The sequence below is a fragment of the Acomys minous genome (assembly GCF_964271855.1).
Source record: "Acomys minous genome assembly, chromosome: 9".
Lineage (NCBI taxonomy): Eukaryota > Metazoa > Chordata > Mammalia > Rodentia > Muridae > Acomys > Acomys minous.
In genome coordinates this window covers 30,696,183-30,710,811 of record NC_140490.1, presented here as the reverse complement: position 1 = coordinate 30,710,811, position 14,629 = coordinate 30,696,183, and the positions used below count along the sequence as shown (strand labels likewise).

The 14,629-nt window shown below is 40.9% G+C and overlaps 1 protein-coding gene across 10 annotated transcripts in view; it reads right to left on the bottom strand.

Moving 5' to 3' along the window:
• The window catches only part of CADPS (calcium dependent secretion activator), a 438,873-nt gene that overhangs the window by 96,497 nt on the left and 327,747 nt on the right, over positions 1 to 14,629 (bottom strand). For 7 of the 10 annotated variants that reach the window (XM_084795416.1, XM_084795414.1, XM_084795422.1 and 4 more), the window contains 2 exons: positions 13,927 to 13,944; positions 4,140 to 4,246 (listed from right to left, as the gene is read on the bottom strand). In XM_084795416.1, coding sequence (XP_084651542.1) covers positions 4,140 to 4,246; positions 13,927 to 13,944 — 125 coding nt within the window. The remainder of the gene's footprint in view (positions 1 to 4,139; positions 4,247 to 13,926; positions 13,945 to 14,629) is intronic. The other 3 variants (XM_084795417.1, XM_084795419.1, XM_084795424.1) reach the window with 1 other exon arrangement.

Below are 14,629 nucleotides of genomic sequence, written 5' to 3'. Positions count from 1 at the left end.
CCAAAAAAAAAAAAATTGCAAACAAGAGACGACAGGGACTAAAGTATCTCTCCTCTATAGATAACTGAGTCCTAAATAATTTGTTATTGAGCAATTCTTAGTCTTTGCAATAATAGCCATATAGCCTGGACAGATTAGGAGGCCTCTGAAGAGCAGTATTATCACTATGGAGTCTGGTGCAGTGAAGGAGGAAATTTTAGATTGGGGAGCTATGGAAGAAATAAAAGTTAAAGCATTTCTTTTTAGCACTCTCTAAGAAGTGGGTAAAGAGTCTAGCTAGGACAGTAATAACTAAGCAATGGCAATTCTAATAGAATGAACAGTCTGTGTGACTGTGCTAAGCAAAAGCTATACTTCATTATACTTCATTTTATGTTTGCTCCTACAGGTGAGAACCACATTTGCACACAAAGTAATGCATGTTTATGGGCTCCTAAAGTTTCAGTTAGCCTTTTCCATAGGAAAAAAAAATGGAGTTGCATGTTACAGTATAAATACTTACCTGATACCTTTTTTATTATTCAAACACAAATTCTGAGTGCTTTAGGGGGTAAAGGTCACTACACTGAACACATTTTATAGTTTGCACACAAACTAACATGTATATATGTACCCCTCTTTGCACCACAATACATATATACATATACATACGTATACATAGAGAGAGATTGGGAAGGGGAAGTATGTGAAGATTTAGTGTGTGTGTGTGTGTGTGTGTGTGTGTGTGTGTGTATGTGTGTGTGTGTGTGTGTGCGCGCGCGCGCATGTGCATGCGCGTGCCTATGAGTAGGTTGGGTTCTGAGAAGAACCTGCTGCACATGAGAGCAAAGTGTGACAACAGCGTCCACATGCAGCATATGTGCAAAGTAAAGAAAGGATGTGCTCTTGCCTGATGAGAGCTTCTCCCTTCTTGGGACATTTAATATATTATATTGGAACTTAAAACAGCTTTTAAGGAGATTAGTTTTTGTGGGGGGGGCATGTTTATTGTTATATTTATTTGTGGTATATCCACAAATAGTATGGCTAGCGGTTAAGATCCATGTTTAGGATATAGCGCCTTGTTTAGTGCTCAAAGCTTAGGGAACACCCAGAGAGTGAGTTCTGGGTAAACAAATCCATGTCATTTCAGCAAGAAGAACTCTGTAGAGCATGTTATGATCGTCATCCTTTTCCCTTACACCCTGGTCACTGGCTTCGCTGTACACAGGAATCAACCACACAGTATTTAAGATGGATTAGCGTTCTGTGACTGCCTAGAGATTCCTGCTAGTGGGGCTCACACCATGCATGAAAATTCAGATTTCTGCGAGCTGCTTCAGACATTATGGTCCGTGTGCGTGCCTTTCAGGATGAGCCCTCAGCTCCTGGGAGGAGATCCCTTCTCCTTCCAACACAGCACATCAGTCTCAATCATTAGGCACTTCTCACCCATAATTCATCTTTTCTTTTTAATCATGGATGCTTTGGTTTCTTGGGAAATCTTTTCTTCATATAACAATAGGTAAACTTTGTAGAGTGCTCACCATGTGCTGGGCACAATACCAGCTGATTCTTTGCTTAATGGCACCTTCCATCTTAACACGGACCATCCAGCTGAGCTAAGTAACTAGATCTCAGTCACATGATGAACAGGCTGAAGCCAGAATTCCAGCCCAAATGTCTCTGGAGTGGAGTCTAAGCTCTGGTTGGTGTGCATCCTCTCCCTTCGTGGCCCAGGGTATTTTATTTTCATTGTACTCCATGGAACACTAAATCTCTTGACCCAGAGGCCAGCAGTTAGAAGAGGTCCAATGGGTAGGCCCAAGCAATGAGACCTCATAATGGGGTAAAATTACTGATTTGGGACATAGTTCCCACATGTACATTTACCTAAACTAATTTTGGTCTTTAGAACTCCATAATACACTGAGATTTTTATTGCTAATGCCAAAGGACAGTGTTGAGAACTGGATTGAAGTTACCATATGTATTTGCCCCACATGACTTCTGAATCTGCAAGATGAAAACATGTCTTATGAGAGAATTATCAGGACGATGATTGACACCTGCCAAAACCCAAACGTTTCGGAAAGGTAAAAAGAAATACCTTCTTTGGGATTTGGGTTTAAAGAATTAGTTTTGTTTTGCAGTGCTGGAATTTCTTTGGTGTGGCGGTGCCTTTTTGGTGTGGCCGAGGAACATATGCGTTCTTTGTGAGTAGCTTGGTTACTGATCAAGTGTGTCAGTCATCTTTTCTTCCGTTATTCACTTAAACGCACAGCAGTGACTGGAAGAAACCATCCTCTTCGTATCCATGGCTTCACACATATGTGGACTTGGTCAAGCCTTTACCTCTCAAAGCCAGGAAAGGCAGGCCAGAGTCCCCCAAGTCCCTGGAGATTATTTGAAGACCCCCAGAAAGAAGAAACTTATCATCACGGGTGTCTTCCTAACCCCTCAATCTAAAAAGAATATCAAAGCAGCTAAAAGTGAAAGAAAAAAAAATCCAACCCAACTTCCTTGCATGTGTCTGGAAGTTACTTTTAAGTTCGTGTGGTTGGGGGTAAATATTTGGCACCCCTTTTCCCTCCAGGCTGTGTATCCACAGCTAAGTGCTGTACGGGTTAGTGATGCCCACTCACGGGTCTTCCCCTCACTCACAGAGGGTCTGCAGGGAGTTCAGGATTCTTCGACACTCTCTCTATATATAAATACTGTATATATGACTCACATACAGACAGCTGGAGATGAAGGTTAGTATTACTTCAAGGAGCTACTGGTTACTAAGCTTGGAACTCTTCTTCTGTAATAAAGGTAAATACAGATGGACATAGGAAACTATGACAGGCCAGGGACAGAATCAAGGCAGGTGGGAGAGGCGGGTGTCACGATGTAACCGCAGTCCTCATAAGTTATTCACTGCTTCATGCACGCACAAGAGGATCACCCCACATTTACCCTGCTGTGGAGGGCCACCCAATTCACAAGCAGTCCACTGGAAGTTGCTGTTACATTCCTTGGGTCAGTGTTAGAAAGCAGGAGCACCAGGAAAATCCCATTAGAAGACATGGTACCTGAAGGGCATGCACACAGTATGACAGCAGGTGGCCGGCTCACTTGGTTCAGTCACATACCTCTTTCCCCTGCCACGGGCAGCCAAGATTGACCGGAACAGTAGAGAAACAGGGAGGAAATTTTAATATGCAGTCAGCATTAGTTGGGACGGCTGGCTTTACAGTGTATGATATACCATTTAACGACCTGTTAACTTTTTCTCAGCCATGGGAAGAGTCATTTTGGGTGCCTAAGAAATCACTTTTATAGATTTCCCTTTCTTTCCCTTTCGGTAACTATGGATTTAAAGGAAGGGGGAGAATTAGTGCAATTTGAAAACCAGGTTATGTTGAGAGAGACGATTTTCAAGTTTGGAGCGGTTTCAGAGTTTAATCCTCAAGACCTTCCCCTGGCAGCTGTGCAGCATTTATGTCCTTATAGGTTTGGCATCTAGTTGGTTCTGAAGTCCTTCGGCTTATGATTACTTCAAAAATCATTTTAACAGTGGCTTGTAAAGATACAATGAAGGAAGTTGTGTTTATTTCGGTTTGTGTCACAGAAATGACAAGCCAAACAACATAGACCTATTGTTGTCTCTGACACTGTGCTCGGCAACCTGGACAATCTAAGGCTAAAAAAAGAAAAGCACTGTAAAGCAGAGTAAGATACAAAGAAAAAAACTAAAGAAAAAAAAAACTAAAAAAAAAAAAAAAAAGATGACCTGTGGGCCACACACCAAATAACCAATCAAAACAACAGTGCTTGCCACAAAACAACCACAAAGACCCAAAAAATATTCTGTATGTCTCAATGACGGATCTGTGCATGCCAGACGCCACCAAGCCCTTGTGTTACACTCACCTCAGTCCTGTGTTCAGAGAAACATCTGAAAACTTAGGCTGAAATGCACAACATACAACCACCTCTTGGTTATTTAGACAACCTTCTAAAGACGCCTCCTTCCAAAATGTCTACCTTCATTTCCTTCATCCCAACTAAAAGAAAGTGTGAGTTAAGGCATCTCATTCACAACCAGGTGGGTGCGGACAGTGCTGGGACCTCAGCTAAGGGACACGGTGACATCTCCCGCTGAGCCTGCTCACCTCTGCGTGATGCTCCTCGTTTTGTTGAAGGACTTCAATGACTAGTTCAGCAAGACGGATTGTGTCTTCGAGCTTTTTGGCAGGAGTGATTAAGCGGCCTACATTTTCTGGAGTATAAGAATTTGTGGTAAGATTCACCGAAAGCAGCAGGCTAGTTTTGTGGCCAATAGAACTAGTAGGTGAGAAATTCTGAATGGTTATCATTTAAAAAAAAAGTCTCATGCAAATGTTAAGTGAGCAAACCATAAAACCACCTTATTGTCATTGTCATTATGACAGTGCTCCAGCTTCCGAGTTGCAGACAAAGCTAATGTGAGGTCTAGGGCGGCCCATGTCAATTTAGTGATGTTTTATACACACGTTCTTTAAAGACAGCACACGTGGACTACCTCATAGCACTCTGTACGCTGTGCCCCGCCAACCTGAAATAGGGCAATAGACCCCAGGCTTCCTGTTAATCGGTGCAGTGTTTGTTTTCACGTGGGTCACTAACGGTTCACCAGGACAGCACTGTTTTCATTGCAGGTCTGCGTGTTGCCTGGGTCCAACAATGTTCACTTTGAAATGCATATTTTCAAAGGCCTCTTTGTTTTAAGTCACTCGGGGGGAAAAGATGAATGAAAGGAAAAACTAAACATTGGAGGGGGTACATATGTAGAAGTTAGGACAGAATTATTAAAAGGGTGTTGGAGATAGGTTATTTCTGGGGGAGCTGGTGGTGTGTGTCCATGGCTGATATAACCAGTATTTTAACAAGAATAAAACTCTTGCCTTCGATGCGCCTGCTCAGAGTTGAGCTTGTGCGTGCGCACAGTGTCATTTTTTGGATGAATCAGCATAGCTTAGGAGTCAGAATGTGTTTCACTAAATATAATTTCCCTGCATAGTTTTCTTCCCCTTTTTATGGGGCTGGGAGTTGGACCAAGGGCCTCAAAAATGCTAGGCGATTTTTCTACTATTGAATTGTATCCGTAGCACTAAATAGAGTTTCTTAAAACTTCATACAAACTTGGTTTTGGAGTAGGCATATTTAAATATAAGGATAGAAAATGTCTAATTTTAAAAGAGAGACACTTCTTAGGTGAAAGTAGTATTTAGAATTTAGTATTCATTAGTACTTAGAGTTTAATAATGGAAAACAAAGCCACTAAAACACTACGCAGAAAGAAGTGTTTTATCCTCTGGGAGCTACCACTGACAAATGGGACAGAGTAAGATGATCAGGTTTTAAAGTTTTAGTTCAACTAGATAATTGTCGGTGAGGAGATGGGCTTTCTCTATGTGGTCAGTGAAATCATCTTTATCTCCACCACAGCCAAATGGGAAGGTAGTGGGAACTGGTTGGAGCCTGAAGGTAGGACTTTGGGGAGGTTTGCAGGCTAGGCAAGGGAGAGCCAATATCCAGTCAACAGATATGGGAGGTTGAGTGGCAACAGCTTATGGACTGGTCTAGAGTGAAAATTCTTGGAGGGGGAAAAAAAGAGAGGCAAAATCGACTTCTATGTTTTAGGGACACATGGCCTGTTTGTAATTTTTATAAATAGACTATCAGAATTTCATGAATAGACTTCCAGCATTTCTACAAACATACTGTGTATATATGTTTGGGTAATATGTATAGAGTGAAGTATTTGCATTTTGAGAGTAAATATGCACAGGTGGCTACTTTTTATTAGTTGATATTCACATTTACACATCAATTTGCAAATTCCTCATCCTGTGCTTATTACCCATTCGGCACATACATCCACACACATACATCACACACGTACACACATTTTCTTATAACCAGACAAGCCTGCACATTATATAGATCTGCAGGAAATCCCACTTGGACCACATCTTTGAAATCTCTCACTTTCAAAACAGAGAGCATTGTCCTTTTGGATGGAACGCTCACCAAGTCTAGGGAATTCTGGCTGTATGTGACATCTGAGACAGAAATAAAATAATTCCCACCAGTAGTTTTATTCACATTTACCTAAGAAGTACAAATGTTTTTTTTTGTTTTGTTTTGTTTTTTACGTTTTATGAAATCCAAGATGCTTAAGTGAGGACTGCCTGAAGATTTTTTTTTAAATGCAAGACTTTTAGATTGACTACAAGAAACGGCAACAGATACACATAATATGTACATGTGCATGCAGTCATTCTATGAGTGTATGCATATGTACACAGATATGTGTATGCCTGATGTGTATTATATATACAGACAGTATGTTTAATGAAACTTTGTGCAATTTGACTTGAACATGCAACCACTGAAATAAGTGGGTTAGGAGCCTTTAATCTAGAATATTCGACTGTCAGTTAACCAATGTAACCCAACTTCCATATAGCTGTGACTCTATTACTGCAGCTTAAGCCACTTCCGTGGGACGTAGCCACTGCTTTCCTACTCATTTAAACAGCAGATTTGCTAACCAAATGACAAAAACTATACTATCCATTAACTCTGTAAGATGTTGTCTTTAAAGAAAATGCTGTGTAAAGGCCTTTAGCAACCCCTTTCCCAGAGGCCAAGAAGAGGCTTGTGTTTAGAAATGGATCAGTCTCCTTGGTCGCTTCCAATGTTATGAAATGTACTGAGATATCCCTACCCCAGGCCCAATTTTGCAGCAGCTGGAGCACTGATGGAAAAGAACTGAAAATATACAGTATAGTTAGGAAACATTTCATTCAACAGAATTGAAGCTCATAACATAGAAAAACCGTCATGCAAAATGTTATGCAACAACAATGTTATTTTGTGCTGACATTGAGATTTGAAAATGTTGCATATGTCAGACATAGCTAGACAAAAAAAAAATGTGGACATTTGGAAATAAATGCTCTCTTCCGAGTATCTCAAAACCTACAACATCACACTTGAGAGCCTGAGCCTCAGCTTAGTATTCCAAACTGAAACAGAATTTCAAGAGTGAACAGAAAAGCCAACTAAACTAGAAAGCTGCCGAGTGACAGAAGATAGAAGTGTACAGTACTTGGTATTGGCCTAGGCATGCCTTTGAGCCTTTGATATAACATGCTGGTCTGCAATTGCCTGAGTAAAGGAGGAGGCTCAGGAGCTGGCTGGGGAGCTGTTCAGGTAGGTGGAGAGAAACAGGAAAAAAAAAAAAAAGTAAAGAGACAAAGTGACTTTCACGAAGAGTGACAAGTAAGACAAGGAACTCTGGAAAGAACACCCGACCAGCGAACGTGACAGACAGCGGGCAGGAGACGCAGCTCCCTTGCCATTACCTCAGTGTCCTGGAGGTGTGGTGGGATTTGACAAGGAGTCTTACCAGCAGCTCAACACACCCCTACCCAGACATTCAGAGGCTGAATACAAACACCCGATGCTCCAGCGGGATGGACAAACATGAATGACATCCGCTGCATCACTGACCGAAAGAAGGATGTATTTTGATATCACAAAGAACACGAACCCGCACTGGTCGTTAACTGATTCTCCCTGTGACCAGTGACCAGAAACAAAGTATGCTGCATGGATGGCTGGCGATGTGGATTTCTCATCCTCCACAGGCTACTCACTTTTAAACTAGTTTTGTACCCTCTCTGCTTGTATTTCTTTTCATATAAATGAGATAGAGTTAAGGATTTTCGTTTTGTATCTGACAGGGTTGCTGACGAGAACAAACCAAACAAGGTATGGGATAAGCCTCCCTCAAGTCAAAAGTGCCTACAAGTGGTCACTGTTACCTCTACAGTGCAAGAAGGCTGAAGCTAATTGCTTTGCAAAAACAGATAAAAGGCCGTCATTAGTTCAAGTAAGCTAGGGAATATTCGTGCTCCCTTTGTGGAATTTCAACATGTCAAAATCTGTCATTTGGGGGGGGGTGGTGGAAATGTGTGGTATCTGATTGTTTCCAGCTCATTTAATTATTTTCAATTTGGAATTCTCGTGGCTTTTATATTGTGGGTTGAATCATATATAAGAACTTGCCAGCTTATCGAATATGTTACTCGCTATCCCAAATGTTAGAGTACCGTAATCAGCACTTGACCCATCTGTCATGTGGTTTACAGTATCAGTGCTGCAAACATCCTGCGACAATAGTCTCTTCTTCCACACAAGCGCAGAGCAGCAGCAGCAGCGTCTACAGTTCTCCCTCGTTAATGAGTGTCTCATTAACCTTGGACCTGCTCCGCTCGAATATTTCTGGTTTAGAAAGTGATCTGTGTGGCGAGAGGGACACACTCCTTTGCCAAGTTTGCTTCTGGGTTTGCTTGAATTCTCAATTGGGGAAATAGATTTTGCCGAGAAAAGGGGATTCTAGTGACATTAATAGAGAGAGGGAGCAAGGCTATGAACAATACCATGTTCTGGCAAATCTACCTACTAAAAGCAAGCCTTGGGAGGGGGGGGGCGGTCCTGAGCTTCCTGGACCACCTCAGTGTTTTGAGCACATGACTAAAAAACAGTATTTATCAGTTTCTCTTCATCTGAATTCTTTGGGAGAGAGTGTATGTTCACAGAATTTGTAGAAGTCATTTTAAAATAATAGCTATTTTAAGAAAGGCTGGTCCTTTCATTATTTTTAAAAACCACTTTGGTAACAGCATTCTATAAAGCTGGGAACATCTCCATCACACGTCTTCGTGGCTCTTGGGGCGAAGGTTTGCACCTTAGTGTGTAACTCTCAGGGAAACTCCTTGTTCATTTACACTTAGTAACTGATCACGTGTATCAAAATGCTTGATCCAGTGCTCAGGACAACACGGAGAAGTCTGGGGCTGTAACCTGTGAGGCATCAGACACCAAACACGTTCAGCTCAATGAGTCCTGGGGAGGGGTTTGTAAATGGATTCCCTCCTGCCAACTGTCTGTCCAGAATTCTTACAGTAAGGTTTGCCACCATAGAAAAACAAGCTCCCTATTTTTTTTTCCTCACAGAGCAAAACAAAAACATCATACCTTGGTTTCCAACTTCAGCTACCCAATTACCATTGCTCATGTTTACACAATTAATTCTACTTGGCTTCCAGAAAGAGAGTTAAATGTGACTGCAGGAAAAAAAAAAAGAGAGAGAGAGAGAGAGAGAGAATTCCTCTGCATGCATAGCTAAGCCAAGGAAGAGAAGCATCCAGGAGTGAGAGACACTCCAATTAGCCCTTAAATAACCTGACCATCTCTGGTTCCAGCAAAAGAACTGCCAGCCCCTGAAATATCAAACGAGGGACAGATATAACTGATGGAAAACCCACTCATTACCAAGTTCCAGCCATTGATGTGTTGAGGAAGGTGCCAGAACTTGTAGCATGCTTTACTGAAAATACCTAGTCTATAGATGGTTGCTATGATTGGGGGGAGGGGAAAGGATAAAAACCCGAGAAGGACAAAGTTTATTAGTTAAACGAAGTGTTTTGCAAGGTGCTCTGCTTCCTTGTAATGATGATTATATGAACTAAAGATCACAGGGTTAAAGCACACTATTTCTTTAGTGACATTGCCCATGATATAGAAGTGGATCCCTTGAATCTCTGCCCTTTTCAGAAGATTCCATCTCTCAACTAGAATTTTAACAAAGATTGATAGGTGGGTCCAGAATCATTTTCTCTATTCTTCCTTTGGAGCCATCTTTGCCTCTGTCCCATATGACCTAAGGTGAGCACTAAGTGCCTTCTCTAAAATTTCATGCAGTTGCTTAGAGAGAAAAAGCTTGGGCAGCCTCCTGTAGAACTGTAATCTTGCAGCATCTTGAATCTCCTCTTTATTATCATCAGCAGACTGCAATTGCTTGATCCACTACCTTATTTTTTACTTTTGTGCTAGCTTACTTGAGGGTGGGACTATCATTATCATTGTTTATTGCATAGTACCCTGGGACCTGGATAGTTCCTGGAACATCAAGGTATCCCACAGAACTAAGAATTGTGAGTTTGATTGATTCTCGACTAGATTGTAATGTCTTATTTAGGGTTTTGATTAAAAATATAATTTCTCTTATATATCCCTAATATATGAAGAATAGTTCGTGGATCAGTAGCTGTAGCTTCACTAGAGAGCTGACTGGAAACACAGATTCCTAGGCTCTGCATGTACTCCCTCAATCAGAACCACATTTCAACAAGATTCCTGGGGATTCATCTTGATAAAAATGTACGCAGTATTGTCTTATGTTCCATTGCTGAAATCAAAAAGTAGACTCACATATGGAAGTGTAGCCTTTTAAGTAATAAACAATTAAGTTGATATACATACACATATACATTCATATATATATTTATATATATCATAATGGGTGGTTACTATGAACCAATGTTAACACCCTTATTTGAAAACTGTGTGGGGCTTTGTGTGTGTGTGTGTGTGTGTGTATTCATGTGAAGTCAACCTTGGTTGTAATTCCTTAGAAGTCCCATTAATCTTTTTATTTTCTTTGATATAGGTTCTCTCATTGGCCTGAAACTTGCCAAATAGGTTAGGTTGGCTGTGCAGACAAATCCTGTGGATCCATTTGTCCCTGCCTTTCTAGTCCTGGGATTATAGGAATGTGCCACCATGCCCTTCCTTTTAAATGGAAGCTCTGAGGATTGAACTCAAGTCCTCATGCGTACAAGTCAAGCCCTTTACTGATTGAGCTATCTCTCCAGTTCTGCTTTACTTCTTAAAGCTCTCTTTTTTGGGGGAGTAACATTTCTTACAGAGAATGAAAGTCGTATCTCACCAGTTAAAGAGATGTGATGTTAACACAGGATTTCAATATCTGACTTGAATGAGTATTTAGATTGGTTCTAGGCAGTGTTTCCTTTGATCTGCAGTCCTGTGAGTCAAACACTTGCCTGTTGGATAATATCAGCAGGGTTGGAAGTACAAGATCATCAATAAACCGTGGATAGCGCCATTTATTTTTTTCAAATGAAACAAAAGTCTTGACAGTGTCTGGGACAGCAGAGTTGAGAATGACCACTTTGTTCACTTAAATTTTGGTGTTTTTCTCCAGAACTTGACCCTTGGATTGCCAAATGAGGGTTGGGCTTATCTAATAATTTCCTATATGTTTATTTCTTCCATGAGAAGCCACTTGATGATCTTACAATTTTTCTGCTAACCAATTACAAGTAGTTCATAGTGCAGAAGCAGAAAGCATGCCTTGCAGGATTAGAAGGGCTCCTGTTTAAGTTTCGACCCTGCACCTACCCAGTCTATTATCTCTGAGTATGTTGCTCAACAACTTTCTGCTCTTAGACTTCCATGAACAGGGCTGGACAGATAGATGGCTTGGACACCAGAGACCAAAGCTTACAATCAAAATGATTTCCATGAGCAGAAAACCAATCTCTTATCTCATTTTCTGCTCAAAGCACATGACTGTTTCAGAAATCTGGATGCATATCATGTTTTGTGGTGTGTCCTCCATTGGCTGTGAACATGTTTATATTCTTCTTGGTAAGTTAGTGGCATACCTTAAGATTAGTGTTCTAATTTCAGAGCCAATGAAACATGGCAATAAAGCATTCGTACCCTGGAATTCTTGTGGGGATTAAGTGGGCTATACATGCAGCCTCTAAGCATGCTATTAATCTTCAGAGAAGAACAGTTTATCACCCATAGAGGCATTTTTTTCTGGTAGAATAGATATGGCTTTATGTTCATTGATTTATAACATACTTTAGTACACCCTCTCTTTATTCCAAATCCCTCTTGATTATAGTCTGGGAAATACATGTGGTTTTCCACATCCTCCTCACTGTTTGTATAGTATAAATCAGGTGCTATTCACAGAATTGGGACTTAGAAACTCATTTATTTAGGTACCATGGAAACAAAAGAGATGGGAAGAGAGACATTTAACTCCTAATGTATAAGACATGAAGTAAGAGACACTCCTCATTCTAAAACATTATGGATCTGTGAGCAACATAACTCATCCTCACCGGTTCCTTGGGGGAGACGTAGGGCCACTGGCTTTACACTGTGGTCTTCTAAGACTGCAATCTTCACTATCTCTTTCTCTTTCAATAATTCCTAGACCAGTGGGAATTTAACTAGATATTTCAGAAGACATGGAATCCACAGCACAGACTCTAGAAGTTCCTATATAAAGTGTGTGTGTGTGTGTGTGTGTGTGTGTGTGTGTGTGTGTGTGTGTGAAAAGTCTAGTAGTAAACCTTAGATGTCATCCCTCTGCCTTTTTTGAGACAGGGTCTCTCACTGGCTTGCGACTCCTTGAGGAAGCTGGGCTGGCTGGGTACCAAGAGCCAGTAATCACAACATTTTCACCTCCCCCACTGCATTACAACCACATGTTATCATGTATAGCTTTTTAAATGGGTGATGGGGAATCTGAATTGGGGCTCTTATACATGAACAGTAAGCACTTTACTGGGATTTGACCTGCTCTAGAAGGCTTCTATCAATTGGAGAAAAAACATAAGTACAAACACCCACAGAAAGAATTCACAATGAAAAGATTTGGGCAACTATTTGATCCTGGATGGGACTGTCCTTCCTATATTAAAAAAGCTATAGGTAGCTTTGCCCTCCACTCACTGAATAGCTACTGTCCAAATGCCTACCATTTCTATGGTCTGCATGGTAAAAGGAGACAAGAACATAGCACTTGCATTTGTTCAGACCTGAGTTGAAGTACTGCTTAAAAAAGTCACTCATCCTCCTGAAACAGCTTCCTCAGCTGTAAGCGGAGCAATGGTGGAGCCATGTTTATGAGTCTAAGGTAAAGATCCAGTTGGATCATTCATGTAAAGTTCTCAGCACAGTGTCCAGGCCATGGTGGGGTATTTACTCTCTGTCTATCCAATACCCTACTATTTATTCATGTATATACCTAGCTATTTATGTCCCTTCCTTCCTCCCTCTCTTCTTTCCTCCCCTCTCCTTTCTTCCTCCTCACCTCTGCTTTTCCCTTCCTTCCACTTACCTATAACTATATCTATTCCCCATCTAGAAGGGTATCTGTACAAGTTTTGCAATTCTTTGGCACATTTAAAGAACAAAGTTTTATTTAAGAGTCCAGTCCCTATGGTGCTCAGGAAATTATGCAAGTATTTAGCCAAGAGTGGAGGCAAAACAGCAAAGATGGTATTGACTTCCCCAGTGCTTGTTTGATTTAGAACATGTGACAGTTTAATGGAAATGTATTTAATGTTCAACTGTTATGTGAGATTAAGTGAGAAATCTTTATGGAATCTTCTAGCTCTTAAAGACACTGGCCAATATTATACATCTATTAATATCTCATTTTGTTGCTTTCACCTAAATAGGCTCATACATTTTGAGAGGAAACAAGAAGACAAATTCAAAAGCCAGAGAATTTTCTCCCAACAGCTCCTGCTTGGTGAGCCCACCTACCACACAGTACATACAAGCACAACACGGACGGCACTTCCTCCTCCTGACCAATAAACACTAATCAAAGAACAGAAATATCTCCATAGGGCAAACAACAGGAAAAAAATGAGAGGGAAGATTCAGTTGGTTCAGTATCTTTAAAAATACAAAACAAAACACCACACACACATGAGGCCAAATCACTCGACCCTGAACCCAAGGATGAAGGAAGTTCTGCAGCAGACCAGAACTTTGTTCCTCCAAACTCACACCTTTATGGAAATGCCGCTCCCTGAAGGCCAACAGAGAGTGGGCATGAGATGCATTTAGACAGCACAAATTAACTCCTTAAGTATTACTGTGACTCCGCACCGCTCTCCCGGAGCACATACTTTAAGGAGCTACTTAACAAAAACAGAAAAAACAAAAGAAAACTGAATATAACTCAACAGTCCTGGTAATTGATAAGGCATATACAATCAATCAGTTCACCTGCATCCTTTTGATTGTCTATTTGAAAGAGAAAGCACAACGAGGAGAGAAGAGAAAGAGAAACAAGAACACATATGCAAGATTAATGAGCAAGTGGACCAAAATGCCCCCCACTTATGCGTGATACATGATATAGAACAGAAGAGCTTGCCCTTGGCTTTCCACCGCCCCAAAGTTTGGGGGCCAGCAAAAAAAGGGCTCCTTCACAGATGTGGAAAATGCTGCACAAATAGAAAATTAGTAAATTAAGTTTAATGTGAAATCAAGCTATGAAACATACATGAATTCTTCAAATGACAATTAAGTCATATGTTCTAGCCAGAGCTTTGAGGACAAGGGCAAATCAAACTCTCCAGAGAGAAGGAGGAAAACTTCCCAGCTTGAGAGAGACTAGATAGGAAGCACAGAAGATCTAGCTTTCAGAGTACGGACCACCTTGCATGATCTCATACCCATTGTAGTTTGACATCTTAAACATGGATAAAGAAGGCATGACTTTGCCTCAAATGTTCTTTTTCCTGCACCTAGTACATTGCTCCCCAGCTTAGCTGCTACCTTTAGATTGTGTACCAGTGACAAGTACTTTACAGATTAGGGTTACACACAAGCAAAGTAAAAATGCATTCAGGTCACAGACAGAATAACTGAAAAAACTTACAGACAAATCTGAGTTTATCACAAACAAATGGCTTAATTGTCTAAC